Here is a 26515-nt window from a genome sequence, read left to right on the forward strand (position 1 = left end):
ACTGATGATGGCTGCTGGGGGGAGAACAGCTCTGCGCTCTGCCCAAATGGTCTTTAACCCATTTATTGCCGCCTCCTTCCACCGTAATCACGTTTATATCAAAATTTACTGACGTCCCGCTGCCGTGCCGTGCGAGCTGCTGCACGCTGGGGCTGCCCGCGCCTTCACCATCGCGCCTGCTGCTCGGCAACACTTTTTTCCCTCAAACATTTTCTCTGCATTTTCGCAGTGCCACCCCGCGGCCGCTCTCTCCATTCGCATTTCGGCATTTTAATTTCGCAGCGTTTCTCACGAACCAACGCGCAACAGGCCGCCGTGCGGACGAGCACCGCGCTAAACGCCCAGCGAACCGGCGGGCGGGCACGACGCGGCGGCGGGCGGAAAGAGAAGGGCCGCAGGCTCCGCCCGCCAATGAGCGGCAAGCGCCGGCGGGGAGAGATGCTCAGCGCAGCCAATGAGTATCAAGCATGGCCATCACGGGCGACCAATAAACAGCCCGCTCTGCGATTTCGGCTCTGCCCATCAACGGTCGGCCGGCGGCGGGCCAATCAGAGCTTGCGGGGCTGGCCAATGAGCGTTGCCGGGTGAGATTTGAAAGCGTAGCCGAGGCGGGCTGCGCTGCCCGCTGGGGATCGCGGCGTCGGCGGGCGGTGCAGGTACGGTGGGAGCGGGCCCGGGCCGGGGGCCCGGCGGCGGTGCCGCCGCTCTGAGGGGGCTTGAAAACCCGGCGAGGCGGCGGCGGAGAAGGGGCTGAGGGGCCCCGCGGGAAGCAGGGGGCTGGGGGGTGTTCGGCTCGTCGCGATTCCCGGGGCCGCTTCTCCGCCTTCCGCGCTCCCTAAACTTGGCACGTTCCCGCTTTAAAAATCGCGGTCTTTGCGGTTCCTGCTCTAATTTGCCGCTATTCGGGCTAAAAACGCTGCCTGTGCGCCTAAACGCTTTTTTTTTTTTTTTTAAATTAAAACTTCTTTGGTTCTTGTGGCGTTGCTGGTCAAAACTGGTTCTTTTCCCTCATTGTTTTTCTTATAAAACCCAATCCTATGAATTTTCGACTTTAATTTTGGTAGTACGTGCCAGCCAAGACCAAGTCTTGCATTTAAGCCCTTTGTCCCTTTCCTGCTACTAGTCTTTACTTGAATTTCTATCAATTTAAATGCCAATTAATCTTCTAGACTCCCGTTTGGGCCAGGTACCACTCAGAAACCATAACCTGGAAAGAAAAGGAGACGGGTATTTTTGTCCTGAAGAGACGTTTAGGACACTGAGCATGCCATATATTTTTAATGAGCCCGAAGAGATGGTGGGTAATCTGGTGCATTGCTTTTCCTGATCCGGGATATGACCTGCTAATACCTTTGTGGGAAGGTCTCTCTGGATCTCTGCTTACATTATATTTGCCTTCTTCAAATTTCAGCTGAATTCTGCTGCAGGATTGCTTATTGAAAGGTAGATCGCTTGCTCTTGAGGCTTATTAATGACAGAAGGCTTAACGAGAGTGGACTTACACTACAGTGACTAGGAAAATATTGTTCAAAGTAGAAGGTAGAACATAAAAAGCCTTTAAATGTGTTAAATGTCTTTTAGTGTTGAAGGCAAATGTGGCTTTCTGTAAGCTTGCCTGATAGATAATAATGTATATTTTGTGGATAGAGAGAATGTTACCTTCCATTAAGGCCCTGAATTAAAAATTGTGTGCGCACTCTGAAAGGACTGTGACTGTCTTTAAAGAGCGTGTTTAAGGAGTCCCAGACACAGGGAATTTGTCCCGCAAGTCCACAGCAGAAGAGCATAGAGACTTGATGCTAGCTGCTGCTTTTAGAAGTTATTTTCATCCGCTGGGCTCAAAAAGCCTGCTGCTTCTAGGAGGTAGATGGTAGGGATATATTACCACCAACTGTTTTCTTCGTGGTTTTCTGCAGGAATTACTAACAAGATCAGTGTAAAGATGATTATCGGAGATGCCCATGAGCTAGGCTTCCTTAATCACTTACATGTAAAGAAAGGCATGTATGCCCTGTGAACTACAGGAGAGTTAGTCTGATCATTTGCAGTCATTATTAATTAACTGACATCTTTGATCGATTTCTGAGCGTTGGAATGTAAGATGCAGGATGAAGCGTAAGAAATTGGCAAATCAGGTGGCACTGACACACACCAGCTCTTCCAGGATTGTGTGGAAGAAATCCAGTCTCTGATTTGAGTGCTTTAAGCTGAGTTTTTGCTTTTTATTCCCATTTGCTCATTTACATTTCCATTGACCATCTTGCTCTCCTGCAGCACTGAACGTATTGGAAAAAAAGAATCAAAATGTACCCATTTAGATTTCTGACTTGTATATTATCTCCACTATCTGTTCCAATCACTTCCAGGTGGTTGTGCAGGTACTGTTGGTGCTGCACGAGTTACTCAGTACGTGAATACTGCCATGAAGTGGGGCACAAGGAGCTGCCCCTGCCAGCAGTGATGATAATCTGGAGATACTTTGCCTGTATTCCTTCTTACAGTAGCTCAGATTCCCTCCTTGCTCACTTTTTCCTTAAGTATATACAGTTTAAGAGTACATTGCTGTTTCTTTCTGTACTCTTTCTATTTATTTTGTTACTCTTTTTCTTCAGGAATTTGGGTTTTTCAGTTGGGCTGCTAGTGGTGTTTTTGGCTTGAGATACTGACAGTGAATGGAGGAGGAGGGTGATTTACTTTAGGAAATCTCGTACACCCATAGTCAAGTTGATCTTTTCAGTCTGGTTCCCTGATGATTCCTTTAGCTTGATCAAAATTTGTTATCTGGAAATTAAGAACCTCCGTAAACGACCAATTTACTGGTCAATGAGTATCTGTTGGCTGTTTAGTTTAGCTCTGTCACCCTCCTTACTGTAAAGCTGTTTTTTGTAAGTAATGGAAGATGAGTTTTCTCAAAGACCCTGGTTGAGGTGTCAGGCAGAGTAAGACCAATTGCAAGAACTGGTCCTGACCTCTCCCCAGGAAGAGAGAATGGAAACCCTTGATAAAACAGGCTTCAGCAGGGTGCATGGGATGGAGCTTTTTGCACTGCTGTTAGCACAGCACGTACAAACCAACTGACTTTTGCATTGAGTCTTCCTCAGGTTAAAAAAGTAGGAAGAAATCCTGCTGGAAATAAACGCTATTGTGTTGCAGTTGCATCCTGGAAACGTGGGTGGGAAATGGTGCCAAATACTCTGATGCACGACGAAAACGCCTTGCCATCAGATAGGGTACAATCTAAATGCTCCATGGCCACGTTGCTTCCAAGTATTGTCCTACAACCTTGTCGTTTACTTGTCTCCCTAACACGAAAAACATCTGTGTTGAAAAAGGACCGACAGGCCAATCCTTGGCAGTGATGCAGTGTCCCCTACTGATTCTGTGTCAGACTTGTTGATTGCAAACAAACTGCCCCCTTGAATAAAATAAAGATAAATAATGAGGAGTCATTACCGAGATTGTCATTTGCATTTTCTCTGGTGCACGTGCAGAAACGAAGAACCCAGGGCTTGCTTTGTTCCTAACATGCAAACTCCAACGAAAAGGGCAAAGCAAAACATGACAGCTTGCTTCCTAATGAAGGTGATTTTTGTCTAGGGTCATCGAGATGGCTGCTACCTCCCAGTTCACCAGTCGATACAAAAAGGATCTGAGCACAGAAGCGCTCAGAACGAAAGTTGCGCGCAGAAAATCCATGCTTCAGAAGGAGAACAGGCACAAGTTGTTTGAAAAGGGCAGGCGGTTTGGACTGGCAGATGTCAACGTCCAGCTCTCAAAAGAGAGGGGAAGTTCTCGACTACATGAGACAAGCGAAACGTGCTCTCAAGAGAACAGCAGTGGAAAGCAGAGTAAGTAAAGACTCGTTCTAAAGCTTTTTTTGAATTGTTGAAAATGTCTTTAAGAAGGTTTAGTAACATTCTCACAGGAACCTCATTGTGGCCAATGTTTGAATTTGAAGAAAAGATTTGATTTAAAAAACAATGGCTACCAGTTCTTCTAACTGTTAAGAAAATCAAGGAAGTAAAGTCTTAGTACAGCTTTATCCTCCTCACTGCTCTGGTGGTGTGAACGATGCTTTGCTCTGCTTTATCTGCAGCAGCTGAAGGAAGACTACTCAATGGAAAATCTCTTAATGATTGCTTGGTTTGTTGTTCAAGAAGTGAAAAACCCTGATCTAAAAATCTCATCTAACGTATAACTGGTTGCTGTCGTGCTTAAAGTATGCTTAAAAATGAGCAATTGTCTATTGTAATTGAGTATATAGAATTATGAATGGATAAATACATAGTATAATTTTATTTTCCAAAATTACTATTTTTTTGATAACTTATCTTTCCTCCCAGAAAATAGGGCCTGCACAAGTACTGAATTCTTCCCTGGCTCTCCTGGGTTCTTATGGCCTAGGGAATTCAGTTAATCTTTAAAAATGTTAACAGATTTCTTAAGAAATATTTTCACCTTCAGTGTTTTGATAGCAGAAGGTTATTGGAGGAAGAAGTGCAATCCCTATGTAATCATGTCAAATATGAAATGTAAGAAGTTTATGTCTTGATTATCTTCAATAAATTTTAACTTTGAGTAGACATTAATTTTTCAGATAGACATGTAATTCAAGTTTGGCATCATCTTAGGGTTTTATTCTTTCATATGACTTCTGCCTCATTTGTTCTCAGACGGAGGCAGGCTTTGGTACCTAAAGCTGACCTAGACGTCAGCTTTCAATGACGTTACAAGTCTTCGAATAGAGAAACTGGTACAAATAAACTAAATAAATAGTTGAAGTGTCAAGTTTAATACTAATAACCTTGCAGGAACAGCCTGCACACTGTAAAATGCGTGTGAATTTACAGTAATCCCTCAGGTGCAGTTTTGGGGAAGTGTGTTTGTAAGTTGAAGTTCACCATTGAATGCTCTTTTAGCATTGTTTTAAAACAATTAGGAGAATTTAAGCTTTTAGCAAGCTCTTAGGTTACATGGATTTGTATTATGAGACTTTTGGTTAAAACTTGCAGGCACAGGTTCCAGACAGCTTTCTGCTCTTTGACTTCATATGTTCCTCTTTTAGCTTGGAAAAGTGTTTTTTTTTTAAGTTATTGTTGGCTCAAAAGTGCCTTCAAGATTTTGGAAGGTGTCTGTCTTCCGTCTTTGCTTCAGAACAATGTACAAATGCAGCCACCAAGAGGATTAATGAACGCAAGGAAATGCTCCAGCGCTACAAAGAAGAAAAGGAGCTTCGAAAACAGAGGGAGCAAAGAGAGAAAGCAAAAAAGGGTGTGTTTAAAGTGGGATTATACAGACCAGCTGCGCCTGGATTTCTTTCACTTGTACCTGAAGATCCTGTGACAGTAAAGCCAAGAGAGAAGGTAATAAGAGAAATATTAAATATCTACGTGAAGTATATATAGTATATGATATTGAAGTTTATACTTGTGTGCAAGTTTGTGTGTATATTTTTGTAAATTTTGTCGATTTTGTAAATATTTATTTTATAATAAGTAACAATAAGGGAGTAATTAGCTTCGTTTTTTTAAAAAAACTAAGTAGGAAACAGTCCAAGTGGTATGTTGATTTTTGTATTTATGGCTATGTTCTCACTTCAAAAACCGGAATGGCTCATCCACAAATGAAACAGCTAAGTTATCTGAGAACTGGTAACTTGTCCCTATTTAGTCCACTTGACTTGGAATGTTTTTCAAATTACACGCTTGACCCATTTTGCACAGGCATGTTGCTTTTCACACTCGGGCTTCTTGCCCACTCTAACAGTGATGGGAGGGTAAAAGGAGTATATTAACTCTTGTTTCCCTGGGGATGTTTCCAGGCAGCTCCTGCGTCCTCTGGGAGGATTACTCGATCAAAGGCCAAGATCCAAGAAGAAAAAGCTGTGATACCGACTGCATCTAAGCACTCTATGGTTTGGGGTTTTTTTTATATATAAACTTCAGCAAATAAATTTAGAGAAAAGGATGCAGTTATCCTCTGACCGTAACTGAGTTGTATGCTTACGTGTTGAGTGCTCTAAGGAGTTTCTCCTGGTGAGAAATATAAATAAGGTCAGAAAAGCTTTCAGCAAGCTGATAGATGGCATTGTGCTGAACTGAACTGCAGAGAGTTTGATTATGTCAGTATAAAAAAAGTGCACAGATCTTCCAGATCCCTTTTCAATACAAAACATTGTAGTCAGAAAGGCCTGCAAGTAAGAGTAGAGATAGCAGTGAGACTAAAGTTATATACTTTGCTTTTGGCTTGGAGAACCAGCGAATCTCTCTTAAATGCTGAAAGTCTTATAAAAAGTCAGTTCATTCTTCTCACAGATCGCATTCTAGCATCAACAAGTTGCAGGCAACCCAGCAGATTGACTGCAATCTTAAAATCCTGTTACAGTAGGGAAGAACACTTGTTTTTAAAGTCCAACTTAAAATATTCTTGCGTGTTAAATTGCATGCCACCTTATCTGCTGGTTTAAAGATGGAGGATTGAGTTAGCCTGACTGCGATATTTGTTTGACTTCTTGGAGTCTCTGCAGTGACAGATCTGGTGCACATAACTGTTGAAATACTATTTACTTTGCTAATTTGGCATCTTAATTTCGTAAAGTCGAAACGATAGTTAAGTTTTTAAAAATTGTGAAATGTTTCATCTCACGTTAACGTATGCAAGACCACTATTGCTGAATTTACTATTTTCAACATGCTGGACATGGAGCTGCCTGTTTTATTTTGTTGGGGAATTTTATCAGCAAGAAGTTTTTTCCCCTTGCTTTTTCCGTAGTGTAGTCAGTATTAGAAATGGGCAAAACCAGTGGCTGAAAGTCACAGGAGGTATATGGTGTTGGTGCAAATTTCTATCTAGTTTTTCCTCAATGCCTTGTAAATGGAGGTGCATTGTGTTGAGATGCAATTACTGTAGGTATCACCCATGGTTAATCTTTACTGGTTGGAACAGCATTCAAAGTCACTTCAATGTTGGCATATTTTTACCATGAATCATGGCAATTTCTTCTGCTGTTACTTGAATAAAAAAAGTAGGGGGTTTTGAGGGATTTCACCAGCAGTAATCTGTAAAAGAAGCTATCATTTGAATCTACCTATTTTACCTTACAAAACTTTAATTCATTTGAAGGATTTCCTGTCATAAATTTACGAAGGGACAACTGAGTTAATAGTGATTTTATTTTTTTTTCTGAAAACTGGTTTTTAAAACACCTGATATATAGTAAGATGCGCTAGTAATTGGTACCTAGTTTCATAGTAGACTGAAACTTTCTTAAATATTTTTCTTCATATTTTTTCTGACAAATTCTTAATTTTGGATAATGCACATCAACACATGTCCAAAATAGCTATTTTAATTATCCTTAGTATCTCTTTACTTTTTAAAGCCCATTGTGCCAAACTACTGGACCATTTGTTTTACTGGAGCCTGAGATAGAAAGATGAAAGAAATCAGCCTTCTTAGTTTCTGGAGATGATGCTTCACAAAAAACCAATCTTCTCTTGTAGGTCTGTGCCAACGGGCATAGCGTGCGCCCTACGCAAGCGGGACGCAAACAGATGAGTACGGACAAAGCAGCTGAAAAACAGAAAGGTATGAAAGTAGAACGAGCCCTACATCTGAAAGGACACTGCTGCTTGATTTTTCTGACTCAATGGTTGTGACATTATGGGAGAGGGGGCAAGGAGCACCTTTGGGAGAGATCCCTACTAGGTTTTTGGGTGTAGGAAACGGAGTTTTTATGATGACCGTCCCTATCAACTATGACAATGGCAGCAGCTGGCAGACCATCAAGCATGTGGCTCTAGGTATTGCATGTTCTTGTTGCCTCTGTAGGCTGAGAAAATGGAATGCAGGATACTTAATGCTGTCCTGGTTACTGATTATTCACCCTAGGAGAGGGAAAAGAAAAAGGTCAGTAGGCAGAATCGCATGACTGCTGCTTCAGCGTTTGGAGCTGTGCAGAGCTTCCAGTTTGTCGCGAAGAAGAATGTCCCATATAGTAGCTGCTGCTATTACAGAAGAGCAAGTGTCTTCACCTGGAAAGATAAAGCACAGCTGATACAAATAAAACATGGACTTTTCTTGGTATTGTGGGTAACCTGGAAAATCATAGAATCATAGAATGGTTAGGGCTGGAAGGGACCTTCAAAGGTCATCTAGTTCAACCCCCCTGCAAGGAACAGGGATATCTCCAATGAGATCAGGTTGCTCAGGGCCTCATCCAACCTGGCCTTGAACGTCTCCAGGGATGGAGCATCCACCACCTCTCTGGGCAACCTGTTCCAGTGTTCTACAACTCTCATGGTAAAAAATTTTTTCCTAATATCCAACCTCAATCTACCTCCCTCTATTTTAAAACCATTACCCCTTGTCCTATCACAACTGGCCCTCCTGAACAGCCTCTCCCCATCTTTCTTGTAGGCCCCCTTGAAGTAATGGAAGACCGCTATAAGGTCACCCTAGAGCCTCCTCTTCTCCAGGCTGAACAGCCCCAACTCTTTCAGCCTGTCCTCATAGGAAAGGTGCTCCAGCCCTCTTATCTTCGTGGCCCTCCTCTGGACCTGGTTCTCCAAGCCAAAATAGCTGATTGAATCAGCTGTGAATATTTTTAGTGAAGTCTTCCTTCTGTCTGTCAGCAGATAAACTGTTGTCTGTGGTCTCTGAATGAAACTGTGTAACACAGCATTGAAAAAGGTTTGGGAAAGGATAGCTGCCTGGTAAAGCATGTTAGCATATATATATAAAAAATGTTGGAGACAGGACTCTGAACTTCTGATGCACACTAACGCAGCTGAATAAATAAGTGATTGTCGTCTTTAATAAATGACAAGTACAATCTTAATGTTTTCATATTTTACAATAGCCCCTTCTGTATCTCTCTAGTTATTGGACTTTCTGTGTGACAAATAGATACGTTTCTTAAGAAAGTGAAACAAAAAAAACCCCAACCCGTGCCACCTTTGTTTAATGGAGTAGAATGCCTTAGAGTAGAAATTCTTCCTGATAGCACAGTGATGTTCATGCATTAAGGAGATGCGGGTAAGTCATGTGGAATACTGACGTTAATGCAAGAGATTCAGTAATTCAGAGTGGAATGACTCTTGCATCGTTAACTTAATTAAATCAGCAAGCAGCAGACCTTTATTTAAATAAATTTCGTCATGCCTTCAATGAATACTGAAAGGATCTATTATCGGTGTTTGATATAACAATTTGCACATTATCGTGTTTTTTTTAAATTATCATCCACTAGTCTTGATAATGCTTTTTGCTGAATCAAGAGATTGTTATGTGTATTTAAACACTGGTACAAAAATGTTAGGGAACTGAATGTTTGGATAAATGAAATGTTAGTTCTTTAGTAATTTTTTTTTCCCAACTTGTCAACCTGCAATTCTAAACATGCCCCATCCCTGGAAGTGTTGAAGGCCAGGTTGAATGTGGCTTTGAACAACCTGGTGTAGTGGAAGGTGTCCCTGCCCATGGCAGGGGGGTTGGAACTAGATGGTCTTGAAGGTCCCTTCCAACCCAAACCATTCTATGATTACCCATCTTAATAATTTTCATCTTTGTATTTTAATATTGTTTTTAATTTCCTTCCAAAAATAATAGCATTCTCCTGCACATAAAAAAATTTACAAGAGCTCTTTATTTCATACCCTCCTTTTCTGTATCTGCCTGAAATCTAGTATCCCCACTTATCCCCTAATACAGTGCATGGATTTGAGTTGTATTTTATAAAATGTCAGGTGAGATTCCTCTTAAGAATACTTTATTAGATTACAGTAAATTCAGTCTTTAGAAAACTTTCTTCTAATGACCAGGGCATCACTTTCTTATAGAGATGGTTTGTTTTATTTCCAGCTGTGCAAATAACCATGGCAAGTTATTACTCCAGAAAACTTCATCTGTAAAATAGGAATGGTGTTGACTCTGATCACAGGGAACAGTGAGAAGGGTTCCTTACTCTGTGTACATGGCACCTAGCACACTGGTATCTCAATGTTATTAGATCCTGGAGGCACTACTGTACAACAAAACCATCTTCAATCGAGATCCTCAGAGCATTGCCTTATGCTAAGGCTGAGCTGTGCTGCCCATGTTTAGCACTGCTTGCACTGAACTGACAAAAAAAAATAATCTCTGATTCTGGCAAACAAGTGCAACTAATAATTGCTAGTGCACTTTTCTGCTTTCTGCAAAACGTAAACTTTCAATTCTGTTATTTGAATGCAACTCATTAAGCTTTCAAATCTCTGAAATTAACATTTCTTACAGTGTTGCAGACTGCAGTCCAGACAACTGCAAACGTAAGAGTCACCAGAGCAGCCTCCTCTGCAGCTAGGCAGATGCTGAAAACAGCAACTACTGCTGCTACTACTACTGGTAAGTGAGGGAGTGACTATAGTCCTGCTTGAGTAGCTCAAGCCCGATGGGCGAGTATTTGGAAAAGCGTGCTGTAAAGAGATACCATCTACTGCTGGCAACAACAAGCAAGCACTGGGAACAACATATGTATGTTAATAGGCTGCCGTTGGACTTGTTGTCAAATGATATACTAGGACAGCTCTGTTGTCTTTAGGATCTTACTGCTATCTTGGCCGTTCTGTTGTGCTGTAGAGATACATATCGGCTTGTTCGGAGCTGTCTTAGCACACTACATTCTGCTGTGTAGCTAGCAGAATGATAGCAGTAGTCTTTGATAGATAGACTGTGGGTAACTCATGCCACATTGTCATGTAAGAAAAGGACTAAATACTGTATCACTTAGACTTTCATCTAGAACTCTATTGCAATATTTAAATCAAGATGTTGAAACCAACATTGGACAGATTCCCATAAAATCCATTAGTGTGGAGCATCAATAGCCATATGATAATTAGAAACTAAAAGAACAAAACCAGAACTGGTAAAGATTTGCCAGTTTGGTGTATTGCTGTTTAAGGACATGTGATAATATATTAAGTTTGTGGTCAGGAGCAGATACCTCTGGAAGCGATGACAGCCTACGTTCTTCAGGTCAGGAATTTCTCTTTGCATTTGCCTGTTTACTAGAATAGGGGAGCTTAATGGTTATTGAAGGGAAAATTTTTAGTATATATTCTTATTCTCAGAAAATACTCCAGAATGTTTTGCAGTGTCCCTTTTGTTATATATGATAAATTTAACCCCTAGGCTGAAAGCATAGCTTTGATAGTATCAGTTTCAATTCACCAATGGAAGTCTTATGCCATACATAAATTAAAAATCTGAACTCAAATTGACATGACACAATCTCTGCAGCTTTTAAGGAAGCAAAGTAATTTTTATTTTTAATTTATGACAACATCTAAAGACTAATGACTTAATTTGTTTTCGTTTCTTGGTGATACATCTCTTAATAGGCCGTTAAATCCTAGGCCAAGGTTTCTTTTGAATGAACTTTTGCAATTAGATATCTGCCTTGTAGCCTCCTCCCAATCAAGAAACAACATTCCCTATCTCTAATGAGTGGTCTTTTATAGCATTCTTTTGGTGAAAGATGGTCTTAATCAGATGCCTTTTTGACCTCAGGATTTCTCTCATTCTAGGTAACCAGTCACAGAGAAAGACAGCAAATGTAGGAAAACAGAAGAAAGCAGTCAAACCTGACATCATGGAGGTAAGTCACTTAATATTTGAAATGGAAACACAGTAAAACTGATTTAAAAGCCAATAACAGTGTAATTGTAGCTCAAATATACTTGTGTTCAAGCATAGATGTAATAAGAGGTTCACTAATAAGCTAGATTTTGGGAAGAAGCTGTATGTATTTGTATTGTCATATTTTTAAAATTAAGATCAAATATAGTTTGCTTATATGGATGACTTGATTACTAATCAAGATCTGGACAATGATTTAAATTGGACGGGAAATTCTTCCATGACATAACGCACACCTGGTAGTTTAACTAGTGGAAAAAAAAAAAAAGACCTGCTTTGCTGATTTTATCTAGCATTTGTAAATTTTGTGCAGTTCATTCCTTTTTGAAACATACTCTGAATGTACCCTTTTGCTGCTGAGGTAACGGTAGGAGACTGTGGAAGCGAAGAAATAAATATGTTTTTAGATTTTTGAACCACGACAAATTAAGCTGGAAGTGTTATTCTCTGCAAGGTAGACATACCATAGTTAAAGGCACTGTGGTTCTTGGTGTCACTGCTGTAACAAAGCTTTCCTGCCTCTACATGGAGACAGCAGTACGTGAAGTCATCGTAGCCCTCCATCCCAGGTTCCCAAACAATTTCCATATACATTCATGCACGGACAGTCCCGTGCAACAACTATCAGTGAATTTTTCTCCTCCTTCGCACTCCACTGTTCCCTCTCACCTCATGTCTCCCTCACCTCCCATCTCCACTCCTGTTTCTATAACTGGGCTCTAGTGTTGTCTTGAAACTGCTGCAATCCCGCACGAACGCTGGCCGAAGGTAAGAGGCACTTACATCTTCGTTCACATAAGTACCTCTTCACAGGCAGGAGTTGCTTTGTGCTGCCAGTTGCTAAACTCTTGCTGTAAACTCAGTCAACTTGTTACAGAAGTGTGTTAGAAGTTGACTTCAAGGCTGACGTTCCAAGCAGGGGTAGCTAAAGTACGACAAGATTTTCAGTGGATTGAAAAATGCGCATTTTCTTGAAAAACAATCTAAGCTCTTTTGGCTGGTTTGAGCTAACAATATCTCAACATAGGTATCTCAGAAATACATTCTGAATGACTATCTGGTCACTCATCTCATAGGAATGTGGATTCAACTTATTGATTAACTTCTCTTTTGAGGACATTCTGTGGTCCTAACTACGCTTGTCTTGGGCTGCGTTCCTCATTTATCAGCTTATTTTAGCTTGGTCTTTGGGTTAGAGTATGTGTATAAATTTATCAGCTTATTTTAGCTTGGTCTTTGGGTTAGAGTATGTGTATAAACTGTGATTATTCCACAGACCTGGTTGGATTTGGAGCCAGTAATTTTGCTCTTGAGGAGCTCATCACCTTAAAGCATTTTTTCTAGCAGAGGGAGCAAGCGTTTGCTAATTTTAGTTTCTGTTTTGGTAGGTGAGGTTTGCTGCTGCTTTAGTCCCTTCAGTGGATTGTTGCATTCCTTGTAGAGAAGTGCTCTTCCTGTTGCTAAAATGGTTTGCAGGTGTCAAAACCAGTTGGGCCTTCATGACTAATCATGACTAATCATGACTTCTGTACACGTGTGCTATTGTAGAAGGTGACTTACTTGAAACTGTTCCCTTCATAATTCTATGATTCTATGATTCCTGATGGCTTTCAGGCAGTTGTGTTATAATTTAGCCCATGCCTATAGCACACTCTTCATTGATTTGATAATGTGGTGTTCGCTTTGTCTATTTGTTCTGTTATAGGTAATTCCTTCTAAACATGAAGTCTTTCATCTGGACCCAGTGATGAAAGATTCTGCAGCTGATTCTGAACATTCAGCATCAGTAGAACTTCGACAGGAGCAAACCTCAGCAGAAAACAAAGCCAATTCTGTTCCACGGAGACCCAGAACTCGCTCTTTCGCACCTCAAAACTTTGTGTTTCAGCCATTAAGTGGATTAGCGACCTACAAAGTTACACCCATGACTCCTTCTAGGGCAAATGCATTTTTGACACCTAATGCCTTCTGGGATTTCGCGACGTCTCCAGTGTAAGATTCTTTCTTCTAATGGCCTAAAATGCAAGTGGACCTCTCTGTGATGATAGAGAAACCGTCCTCTTTTCTATAGAGAGATTCCCTGTTTAAACAAACTTGTGACGTTGAAACACCTGACGTCATGGTTGCTATTGTTGCTTAGATGTGGGCTTAATACAACAGCAAAGCAAGCTGTATAATGCATAATTCTGTCTGTGCTTTAGAAGTAGAGCAGCTGCATATATGGGGGACTGGGCCATATACATCTCTGCACAGATTTATTCATTTTGATAGGATTTACTTGAGTTCTCCAGCGTAGCATGTAGGATTGCCTTCTCAGTTGTGCATTTCTATGTATTTGGCCATATTTGATGTCAGTTTCTCAGCGCGTCTTAACCCTGAATGTAATTTCTGTTTGTTTCCAGTAATATAATTGAAAAATCCAGTGAGACTAGGGCAGAAGAGCTTAATTTTAAAAGTCAAGTTTCACCTGCTGGTGAAGGCGTTCAAGAACAGCAAACCACTACAAGTCTGAAAGGAGAAAACGGTAGGAAGTTCACGTTTATTTTATTGTTCTGATGTTTTTGGTTTTCACCAGATTCTGAACAACTGCCTTTCATATTTTTCAGCAAGTGAATCAGAGGCGCAGACTTCCATTCAGAGACCAAATGAAACAATTCCTGTCTCTGCAGATAAAACAGTCCTTGAAGTGAAGTCAGATGATATAAGAGAGCAAGAGCATGATGTGCCCTATTTCAGGTTTGTGTTCACTCGTTTCACTTCCCTGTTGTCCATTGGAAGGTCTTTAGCATGAGTAACGAGATGCCTTGTAAAGATTAGCTTTAAAAAATATAAAATTCTGGAGACTAACACCTTGTCCTAAGGAACACAAGCTTGAAAGCAGTAGAAAAGACATTGCATCTCAGCTAGTCAGCAAAGTGAAAAAAAAAAAATCTAAGGGCTTCTGCTCAGAGACAGTGTAGCTTCTCTGAAAGCAAAAGGATGTTAGTCCTTAACAGTCACAAGTAGTGACAGCAGTTTGTGTATTCTCCTAAAACCTTATTTTTTCACTCTCCCTTAATTTTTAGAAATATTCTTCGGTCTGAGACTGAGAAGCTGATGTCTCAGTGCCTCCATTGGGATGGAAAATTTGAGCTGGATATTCCAGACGATGGTAAGGCTAAACTGTAGTAGGCACTGGAAGGGGTGTTTTGGTAACTGAAGGGGACAGAGAAAAGTACACGTATCAGAATATATTTGCAAAATAGCACTCTGCAGCACTTAGTAAAAGTTAAGGTTGTATCTGCCTCAAGACAAAAAGGCATGCCTTATCTCCTAATGCTAAAACTTAGTGTAGTGGAGGGTGTCCCTGCCCATGGCAGGGGGCTGGAACTGGATGAACTTTGAGGTCCCTTCCAACCCAAACCATTCTAGGATTCTATGATACTTGACATGACGGTGATTGACACTAAAGTGAAGAAAGTGCCTATCGATATAGTTTTTTCTGTTGTTAGTTTTAAGCGTAAAGTTGAATTTTAAGTGTATTTAAATGTATGAACTTTAACCAAGCTGATTTTTAAAAATAAAGTTGGGTTTTAAGATGACTTGTCAATGCTTATCTTAATGACTTACGGAGATGGTAACATTTTATTTTGAAAGAAGCAAGTTTAGAGCAGTTCAAGGGACAGGTCTGCTCCATCTGAATTGTATTGCAAGTCTGCAATAGATGGACAGAGCTCAAACAAGAAATAAATTCCAGATTCTTCAAATACTTATTTAAATAAATATTGAAATGATGGATTATCCCAAGATGTACCTTTTTTTTATTGTTTTCTTGTTGCTATCAGCTAAAGATCTTATTCGCACCACAATTGGTCAGACAAGACTGCTCATAGCAGAAAGGTTTAAACAGTTTGAAGGACTGGTGGACAATTGTGAATTTAAACGTGGTGAAAAAGAAACAACGTGTACAGACTTAGACGGATTTTGGGACATGGTTAATTTTCAGGTAGGTACTTGCATTTAACCTGCTAGAATAAAGTTGGTGGGGTTATTTATGAGCAATGGATTTAAACTATTGGCTTTTTAATATTCAGATTCTGTTTGGTTTTTTTTATTATGTAAAAAATGCAGGTCCTTGTGTAACAATTTCTGATAGTGAATAGTATCAGCTGGTATGCTATGATTTATAATTTATGGACCTGTTCATCTGTTGTGTCTTCTTGTGGCCTGTGTATCTTGGTTTTCTCTGGAATGAAAGCGTGTAGCCAAGTCGTAGATTCATAGATTCATAGATTTCTAGGTTGGAAAAGACCTTAGAGATCATCGAGTCCAACCATCCCTAATCCCCATTAAACCATATCCTCAAGTAGCTCATCCACCCTATTCTTAAACACATCCAGGGATGGGGACTCAACCACCTCCCTGGGCAGCTTATTCCAGTGGCTGACAACCCTTTCAGAGAAGAAATACTTCCTAACATCCAACCTGAATCTCCCCTGACTAAGCTTATGCCCATTTCGTCTTGTTCTATCACCCATCACTAATGTAAAGAGCCCTTCCCCTACCTCCCCACCATCTTTTCTCAAGTATTTATAGGCCATAATCAGGTCTCCCCTCAGCCTCCTCTTCTCCAGGCTAAACAGCCCCAACTCCCTCAGCCGCTCCTCATAAGTTTTATTTTCCAGACCCTTGACCAGTTTGGTCGCCCTTCTTTGGACTCGCTCAGGAGCTCAATATCTCTCTTAAAGCGAGGGGCCCAAAACTGGACACAATATTCCAGGTGCGGCCTCACCAGTGCCGAGTACAGGGGCAGGATCACTTCCCTGCTCCTGCTGGTCACACTATTCTTGATACACGCCAGTATCCCATTGGCCTTTTTGGCCACCTGGGCACACTGCTGGCTCATATCAAGCCGGTAGTCAACCAACACCCCCAGGTCCTTCTCCGCCAGGCAGCTCTCCAGCCACTCCTCCCCGAGCCTATAGCGATGCTTGGGGTTTTTATACCCCAAGTGAAGGACCCTGCACTTGGCCTTATTAAAGCTCATGCCATTGGCCTCAGCCCAACGATCCAGTCTGTTCAAATCCCTCTGAAGGGCCTCCCTACCCTCGAGCAGATCGACACAGCCTCCCAGCTTGGTGTCGTCCGCAAATTTACTGAGGGTACATTCAATCCCCTCATCCAGGTCATTGATAAAGATGTTAAACAGAACTGGACCCAGCACTGAGCCCTGGGGAACCCCACTGGTGACCGGCCTCCAGCCGGATTTAGCCCCATTTACCACCACTCTTTGGGCCCGGCCATCCAGCCAGTTTTTAACCCAAAGGAGGGTGTACCTATCCAGGCCAGCAGTTACCAGTTTCTCCACCAGAACACTATGAGAAACTGTATCAAAGGCTTTACTGAGGTCCAGGAAAACTACATCCACAGCCCTTCCCTCGTCAACCAGGCGGGTCACCCTGTCATAGAAGGTGATCAGGTTTGATTGGCAAGACCTGCCTTTCATAAACCCATGTTGACTGGGCCTGATCACCCGGTTAACCTGTACGTGCTCATTAATAGCACTCAAGATAACCTGTTCCATGACTTTGCCCGTCACCGAGGTCAGACTGACAGGCCTGTAGTTCCCCGGATCCTCCTTCCACCCTTTTTTGTAAATGGGGGTAACACCCGCCAGCCTCCAGTCCAGCGGAACTTCCCCAGTGAGCCAAGACTGCCCAAAGATAATGGACAGGGGTTTGGCAATGACATCCGCCAGCTCTCTCAGGACTCTCGGGTGGATACCATCAGGCCCCATAGACTTGTGGGCATCCAGCCGAAGGAGCAGATCCTTGACCCGTTCCTCTTGGATCACAGGAGCTTCGATCTGCTCTCCCTCCCTGCACTCAGACACCGAAGGCCAGCTCACCTGGGAACTGCTGACCTTATTATTAAAGACTGAGGCAAAGAAGGCATTAAGGACCTCAGCCTTGTCTTCATCCCTAGTGACTAACGTACCCCCTGAGTCCAGTAGGGGCTGGAGGTGATCTTTAGCCCTCCTTTTGTTATTAATATATTTATAGAAAGACTTATTTATAGAAAGACTTATTTATAGAAAGACTTATTATATTTATAGAAAGTCTTATTCTGATTTGGAGTGAGGATACAATTTTCCAAGCTAGAAGCTTTTGGAAAATTCCTGGAGCTCCCCTGAAAAGTAGGTGTTCCATGGTTCAGTCTGAGAGCAATGCAGAAACTACAATAACCTTATTTAGGGATGAGCTGAGGTGGTGGAAAACCTTCCTCTCTGTTTCTCTTTTGATGCTTCCATTAGTTTGAGAATAAAATATAATATTCTAAAAGATCAAAATAGCTCTCAGCAATATTTGTAAATCATCATTCAACAGAACTTGTCGCTAGTTAAATCAAATGCAAAGATGGATTTCTAAAGGTCCTAGTTGTGGGTCTTAAATTCCCTCCAGAAAGTGTAAGGGTTTGACTTGTTTATACATCAGAGATATTTGAGGGAAACTTTGCCAGAATCAGTAACTCGAGCAACAGGGTTTACCTATGCTTACTATGTATTTGGGAGCAACTCAGGTCTCTCCTGAGCATCCCCACTTTTTCACTTGCATAAACTTGGAGTGGCAGAATTGCTGACTCTGTCCCTTTCTGCATTTCTTTTTTTTTTTATGTCCTCTGAGTTTCAGGGAGGACATAAAGGACTTGTCACTTCAGTGACTGGTCTGCTGTACGTAAGCCTTGTATGGCCTTACTAGCAAAGGAGGCAAGTGCCTCTGTTACAGAGCCTAAGGAGAACAAGGCTGTTGTGTTATCAGGCAGGAGGTAATGCTGCAGAACTAGCTTGCCTCCAGCCACAGGATGTCATGAACAAGCACAGACTGCATCATGAAGCTGTCCAGGCCAGCAGTTTAGAAGAGCAAACAAGCTTGCATGACGTGTTTCCTACATAATGGAAGGCTGGTGCTTGTTTGGTATAAGAGCAATTATGCAATGTGTTCTTTTTGCATTCCTTAAGTGCAGCCATTGTCCAGGTGCTGAAGTTCAGCATGAGAACAGGTTGTAAACCAGCTCCTTCATTTAAGATATTAGATCTTGCTGAACGATTCGATGCTTCCTCTACTAACCTTCAAACTACAGAAATGATACCAGTCTTGTCATCTAATCTGAAAGTCGTGTATGTTTGTGTAACCTTCATGTCAAATATATGAGAACATTTAATACTTAATATTGGTTGCTGGTTTAATTAGCTTCTGTATTTAAATCAAAAGTACTTAAATGCATAACTATGCTTACACTTGTTACCTGATTTTATGAAACACTGTTCTGTTGTGAATCTGAGTAGTCTTGCAAATTAAATCTGGACTTTTCTGGGATTTCCAACAGATAGAAGACGTGAATAAAAAATTTGATGATCTGAAGAAGCTTCAAGACAATGAGTGGCAACCACTTGATGTCCTGAACAAAGCAATTGTTAAGGTATTAATAGCTCCTAAAACACGTCTCCTAAGGCATCAAGATCATAGAACCATAGAACGGTTTGAGTTGGAAGGGACCTCAAAGATCATCTAGTTCCAACCCCCCTGCCATGGGCAGGGTCACCCTCCACTACACCAGGTTGCTCAAAGCCCCATCCAGCCTGGCCTTGAACACTTCCAGGGATGGGGCAGCCACAACTTCTCTGGGCAACCTGCTCCAGTGCCTCACCACCCTCTGAGTGAAAAATGTCTTCCTTACATCTAATCTAAATCTCCCCTCTTTCAGTTTAAATCCGTTGCCCCTTGTCCTGTCACTACATGCCCTTGTAAAAAGTCGCTCTCCAGCTTTCCTGTAGGCCCCCTTTAAGTACTGGAAAGCTGCTGGAAGGTCTCCCTGGAGCCTTCTCTTCTCCAGGCTGAACAGTCTCAACTCTCTCAGCCTGTCTTCATAGCAGAGGTGCTCCAGCCCTTGGATTGTCTTCCTGGCCTCCTCTGGACCTGCTCCAACAGGTCTGTGTCCTTATGTGGGGGCCCCAGAGCTGAAAGCAGTACTCCAGGAGGTGGGGGTAATCTCACGAGAGCAGAGGAGCAGAATCCCCTCCCTTGACCTGCTGCCCACGCTGCTTTGGATGCAGCCCAGGATACGGTTGGCTTTCTGGGCTGCCAGTGCACATTGCTGGCTCATGTTGAGCTTCTCATCCACCAGCACTCCCAAGTCCTTTTCCTCAAGGCTGCTCTCAATCCATTCTCCACCCAGCCTGTACTTGTGCTTGGCATTGCCCCGACCCATGTGCAGGACCTTGAACTTGGCCTTGTTGAACTTCATGAGGTTCTCACAGGCCCACCTCTCCAGCCCGTCAAGTCCCTCTGGATGGCATCCCTTCCCTCCAGCATGTCAACCACACCACGTGGCTTGGTGTCATCTGCAAACTTGCTGAGGGTGCACTCGATCCCACTGTCCATGTCGCCAACATAGAAGAAGACAGCACCAGCCCCAGTACTGGGTGCATCTCCCAGGTGCACTTGAGTAGTTCTTGTTTGTAATGTTAGTTGCCCCTTTTGGCTGGGAAGATTAGAACTAAGAATTAACAATGACTCTTTTGGAGTCATTGAACCCTTTGTTAGTAAGGCGAGTTTGTTAAAATTAGAATAGAAATTTACCCTTCAGATGTAGAATGCTTTCTCTGGGTTGCTGGTGTTGGCACTGACTTAATGGAAAAGGAAACTACACAGGACTTTGGCAGTGACTGCCAGTTTTGAGCTGTGAGCGCTAAATTGTAACGGTGTCCCATTAATACAGTGCCATGGGAAGCATTATGCTACTAATTCTCTGAGCACAAATCGTTCTGACACTATCCAAAATAAGTTAAGCTTTAATGTAAGCTATTTTATCTACTCTTTGGTTTGGAACATATAATTGCTTCTAATGACTGAACATCAAGTCATATTCACGTTGCCTAAACTCCATCCAGTTCCTGGAGACAGCTCAACTAACCATAAAAACCATACAAAGGTCGGTAAGAAACTCCAGGCACAGGAAAACGGAGAGAATGTAGTCTGTGAGAGCTGACCATAAATGTCAGAACCCTACAGATGATACAAGACACACAACTTCCTTTGAAAAATTGAATGCCAGGAGAGGCTTCACTGGCTGACTGGTCTGTCCTGCAGCTGCTTTATCTCCCTGCCAGCAGGAGTCCCTGCATCCCACCTTTTTCAAAAACATTCACCAGATTTGTTAGAAAAAAGTTGTACGGCGTATTTCTGAACTGCAGACTCAGAATGAAAAATCCTGAATATTGTCATCACAAACTGTCCTTCAGAGGTGAATGGCAGCCCAGGATGTTCTGGAGATGAACAGAGACCTTGTCTCCAGCATGTGTGTTGGCTGTTGCGATCTTTAATAGCGGTTGCGTAGATGTTCCTGTGCAGTTGCTTCTATCTGAAGCTTCCAGATGTGACCAAACTTTCTTCCAATTTCAGAAAAAGACTATTCCAAACAGAGTGTCTAAACCAAAGCTGGGAGCAGCTGGAAGAACTGCTGCCCGAAACCGCCTTGCTGCTATAAAAGCAGCTATGAGGGATAAAATGAAGCATGACAGAGATGCTGATTGTACACATGAGGAGAAGCTACCAGAAGTAGAAAAAGTGGTTTTTGAAGCGGGATTTTTCAGAATTGAAAGCCCTGTGAAAACTTTTCCAGGTAGGTGAAGTTTAATCATCATTTCTGTGACCTGAAAGTACTAAAGAAAGTTTAACCAATCTCACTGGGGAGAGAAATTATGCTGTTTATACTGGATACAACTCCAGTACTGGACACAGCATTTCAACTAGTGATTGATTACATCAGGGATCCAAAATAAACTGTTCTCCATGAATGTACTGATTTGGGTGATTATGGTAACATGAAATCTCTGCTTCAACAGAGAGGTAAAAGCGGATGGTTCCTGTTTTTTCAGCATGTTTAACAATGAATGTTTAATCCGAGTGTTTCCAGTCTTGACTGACAACCTGTTCGTCAAAGTCAGTGCAGGCTAATGTCCTCTATTTGCGAGACAGGGATTGGGATTTTTTTTTTTACTTAAATTTCTTGCAGTGCTGTCTTCAAAGCTGCAAATAAAGTACATCCATAATCTGTATTTGTGTCCAAAGAGACTGTAATGTAATTCCAGTCTGCCATAAAAGCTGTTGAATAGAGATTTTTTGAGCATGTGCTCAAAATTTAACTTTATTTTCAGTATCTGTTTTATTGCAATCTATGTGAAGCCAGTATTTTCAGTAATCCTTGACTCTATGGGAGCCATTGTGCCTCTCTCCCATTCCTAGCTCATAAGTTGATTTTGAATTTCCTAGTTTATTTTTTTGTGTAGATCTCTTTCCTCACCACAAGACTAGCAATTTTTTTCATATACCTCTTGTTAATAGAGACGTCTGAAAAGTTTTGAGCAACACTGGGTTTAAGCAAGCTCTAGCAGAGAATCTGTTATAAGAATGTGTTATTTCTGCCCCTGTACTCTGCTCTTGTGAGACCCCACCTGGAATACTGTGTTCAGCTCTGGAGTCCCCAACACAAGAAGGACATAGAGCTACTGGAACGAGTCCAGAGGAGGGCCACGAAGATGATCAGAGGGCTGGAGCACCTCTGCTATGGAGACAGGCTGAGAGAGTTGGGGCTGTTCAGCCTGGAGAAGAGAAGGCTCCAGGGTGATCTTATTGCAGCTTTCCAGTACCTAAAGGGGCCTACAGGAAAGCTGGAGAGGGACTTTTTACAAGGGTGTGTAGTGATAGGACAAGGGGCAATGGATTTAAACTGAAAGAGGGGAGATTTAGGTTAGATATAAGAAAGAAATTTTTCAGTCTGAGGGTGGTGAGGCAGTGGAACAGGTTGCCCAGAGAAGTTGTGGATGCCCCATCCCTGGAAGTGTTCAAGGCCAGGTTGAACGAGGCTTTGGGCAACCTGGTGTAGTGGAGGGTTTCCCTGCCCATGGCAGGGGGGTTGGAACTAGATGATCTTTAAGGTCCCTTCCAACCCAAACCATTCTATGATTCTATGATTCTAAGAATCAATTCTGAATCTGTGTCTTTTTCAGTCTGTTAAAATTATCTAATGTGAAAAATGGAAATTAATGACAGCTTTCACCTGATTCACTTCATAATAAGAACAGCAAGTCTCATTATTTCAGGTTCTCTGTGAAGGGATAGTCATTGCTAAATTATATACCTGGAATTAAGTTAGTTTTGTAACTTAAAAATGACTACTCTTGTCACCTTTTTTCAATTTCTTCTTGCAGTGTACATAAGATTTTGATATAATGTTTGTATAAGACAGTTCAGCAAGCAGAAAACAATAGCGTTCCTAGCTAGAACCCAAACAATTTCATCTTCTGGAGACTGCTGTAGTAACGAAACATTAAACACATTTTTTTCAGGCTTGCTTTCAAAGACACCTTGCAGATCTTCCCAGCGGACTTCTGAAAAACTGGCAACGCCGAGATCATCCAGTAGAGCTTTGCTTCAGAGCATTCCTTCTGTTCCTTGCAACCCTGAGGATACAACTGCAAACCAAACACCACTGGCGCTCGAAGGCTTCCACCCAGCACAAAATTTGAAAACACACCAATTTCCCGCTGGAAAAACTCCCCCGCTGGAAAAACTCCCCGATTGTTATCTTGAACAAAGGTAGGAATTTTAAAGGCAGCTTTTCCTTAACTTTGTACAAACAATTTTGTAGTTTTAACTGGAAGAATTAATACTAATTAAATGTTACCTTCCAGTTTGGCAGTGGTAAAGGTTGCAATGTCCGTGTGTCTTTTCCTTCCCTCAAACAAATATTAAGAACTTTGCTCAAATGTAATTTCGCTGCTGGGGTAGAAGTTTATTTTTTGCCCCAAAGATTTGATGTAGCTGACCAGTGCCAAACGAACAAGCATAATAGCAGAACAAATTGTAGGATCAGTTGGATAAGTCAAAAGGTGATTGATGAATGTGGTTGAGAAGAATGAAAACATTTTGGTTTCTTTTCCAGCATTTCTGTAGTTGCAGAAGAACACTGTCCTGTTACTGGCACAGCAAAGGCAACTAATGTAAGTCATGCATAGTTCATGTATGTGCTTTAAATATTGTATTATTAGAAAAAAAAAAAGAAAAGTTCTTTTTATTAGCCCCAGGCAGATGGATTTCTGATCAAATCCTCTTCAGGATATCATTTGTATTCCTTAGCTTGGTGCTTTTTCCTTCTCAGTGTAGACATAGCTACAGACTGCTGCTGTTTGGGGACCTTGTCTGGCTCTTTGGGAGCTATATTTTGGAGGTCCTGTTGGCTGCTGTATGATGACACTTGTCGCTTGGACAAGCAATGTTCCTTTCTGGTGTAAATTTTTTTAAAATGCTTTTGCACCGGTGACCATGACTACAGGCAACAGTAGTGTTTAGCTCCCTGGGTCCTCGTGCTGCCATAGCAGGGCATGGGGCTGTTATAGTGTTTAGAGGTATAGCAAGAGCAGTGTTACTAATACAAGTATCAGATTTCAGAAATCCATGCCCTGAAATGTCTGAGGACTTGGCGACAGGCATACAGTTAATCATCCTTTAGTACCTTTCATTGGAAATGGAGTGTCTTAATTTTATTTGTCACTGCATGGATCTGTGCATGATTACTGCACTTGTTCCCCCTCCCCTTGTATATGTAATATATATATTTAAAAAAAAATCTTTGTTACTAATTTGTTCATTTGCCTCTTACTTTGCCCTTTCCCTGTCAAATGAGAAACTGCTTGTTGGTGATGTCACTCTCTGGGGAAAACTGTGGTGATCAGTAACTTTCAGTATTGCGGATAGAGTTTTTCTTGAGGTAAAGTCTCATTCGAGAACATCCTCAGAATGTTTTTGGCACTTTAAGTTCAAAATTTTTCGTGTGGAAGAACTTCTTTCATACTCTCCAAGAGATTATCAGGCTTACAAGGGTGTTTGGGAAATAGTTTGTGTGAAATGGATCACAGTGTTGAGCTGCAATCCTTGTCCTGCCTGTCCTTTGTACAATGTCTGGAGCTAAAACCCTTTAAGTCTGGAGCTAAAACCCTCTGGAATTGTTCTTTATACTGTAGATTAGATGTGTGAACTTGGTTTGATGTAACAGGGACATGCTGGTTTCTGTAAGCTCACATCCCTTGAATGGATGTCCTGGCTACCTTTCACCTTTGTGCTTTCTGCATCAAGAGCTGACAAACTTCTTTCATTGTGGACAAAACAGAAAATAAGAAAGCTTCCTAGTGTCCTAGCTACTGCCTCATGTCCATCTGATTTCACTGATCCTCTTCTTTGGGCTCTCTGGGAAGCAAATATAGCTACTGCAGACATCCTAGCCTCTCTGAGGGCAAGAAACAGTTAAAATCCTTCTCTTCCAGGTGCTGGAAAATTCTAGCAGTGAATTAGAAGTAATGGAGGGCATGGAAGAGATGGAACTATCTGCTGCAGAACAACAAGGACAAGATATTGCCATGTGCAGTCCGGAGAAGGAGACCTGCACAGAGACCAGCTTTGCTGGGTCTGGAGAACCAAAAATCCATCCAACAGGTGCATATCTTAAAGCTGGCTAGTACAGTTTGTGTGGGATTGCTGGGGCCTTGTGGTTATTCTAAAGTTTTATGATAGTCTAAATATTGCTCTTTCGAATCGCTGTAGCTTGATTAATCTGTGTATGAGCAAATAGTGCCCCTCAGATTTATTTTCCGATATAGTTTCCATGAGATATGTGAAGGAGAAGCTAATATAAAAAGCTTGAAGTAGAAGTAAATACAGACAGTTTAGGGTTTGGGTTTTTTTTTTCAGTATATGCAGAAAACAGAACTGTTTTTTCAGCTTTGGCAGCATCAGGCTAACTTTTTAAAAAAAAAAAACTTAAAATGAAATATTCTTATTTTTCAGATGTTTCATGTAGTGATTTGGCATCCGTTTGCAGAAATCCTTTTGATATGGTAAGCTGACCTTCAGGTTTATTTGACTGAGCCAATCTGTGTGCTACAGTGGTGTTAACCTTTCCTACAGAATCTCTTACGGCACAAAGGAAATTAAACTCCGTAAGATGCTATCAAGCCAATTCTTATAACTTAGTCCAAATACAAGCCACGATTCCTCTCTCCCTGCTGAGGCTCACACTGTTATTCCTCGTTGCATATGGTGAGTGTAGGATGAATCGAGACATTTGTAATAGAAGAATGTCTGGTTCTTATCAAATTGATCATTTAAATTATATTTCTTGTGGATTTCCTCGTAAATATTTACTGACATAATGAATGGCCTGACCTTTTCCTTCCACATTCTTCTTGGAGTATTCCAGGCCTGTCCCATCCCTTTTTTTATAGCTTTGTGTTTTACAGCTGGATGTAAGATTCAACAGGGAAAAGCAGGTGTGCAAAAACTTTCGAGTTTTTGAAAGAATTTGGGTGTGGAGTTTCTTAAGTCTTGTGAAAAATCCTCTTTAAAATATGAATTACTGCTTTAATTAATGAGTGCCTTCAAAATGGACCACGTATTCCCTTCTTATTTTATGCCTGGAAACAAGCTTGCAAAATTTCTCTTAGGAAAGTCATGGTACGTAGCGGTGCATGATTTTGAATTGAAACAGTTGCCTGACAGTAATTATGGTTTTTATACAGATGTCATTGGAGAAAGGGGAATTTGCTGTTAGCTTATTTCGTGTGTCGCTGCAGTGGTGTTTTGCAGAGCAGATAGTTGTTCCTATGTGATTTCTCCCACAGCCGATGCTGGATGCTGAGCTTCCCTTCACGCCGGTCAGGAGCAAAGCTCAGAAGTTTGCTGCAGCTGAAGCGTTCAATGACCTTATTGTGTTTTCTCCCCTTTCTCCCTCTGGGGCAAAATGA

General features: G+C 41.6%; 1 protein-coding gene across 2 annotated transcripts; it reads left to right on the forward strand.

Moving 5' to 3' along the window:
* Positions 1-3604: 3604 nt before the first annotated feature.
* DLGAP5 (DLG associated protein 5) lies at positions 3605-26515 on the forward strand. 2 transcript variants are annotated; one of them, XM_086613006.1, is made up of 18 exons: positions 3605-3848; positions 5155-5363; positions 5822-5914; positions 7503-7587; positions 10276-10383; positions 11568-11638; positions 13385-13671; positions 14082-14203; positions 14286-14415; positions 14745-14830; positions 15504-15664; positions 19045-19137; positions 21120-21339; positions 23066-23315; positions 23662-23719; positions 25040-25208; positions 25560-25609; positions 26393-26515. In XM_086613006.1, the coding sequence occupies exons 1-18, from the start codon at positions 3608-3610 to the stop codon at positions 26513-26515; spliced, it is 2556 nt and encodes an 851-aa protein (XP_086469132.1). In that variant the 5' UTR covers positions 3605-3607. The 2 variants fall into 2 exon arrangements, with proteins under 2 accessions (XP_086469132.1, XP_086469131.1); XM_086613005.1 differs by having other exon boundaries at positions 3608-3848; positions 14082-14210; positions 14290-14415.

Source organism: Tauraco erythrolophus, chromosome 6 (genome assembly GCF_009769465.1).
Source record: "Tauraco erythrolophus isolate bTauEry1 chromosome 6, bTauEry1.pri, whole genome shotgun sequence".
NCBI lineage: Eukaryota > Metazoa > Chordata > Aves > Musophagiformes > Musophagidae > Tauraco > Tauraco erythrolophus.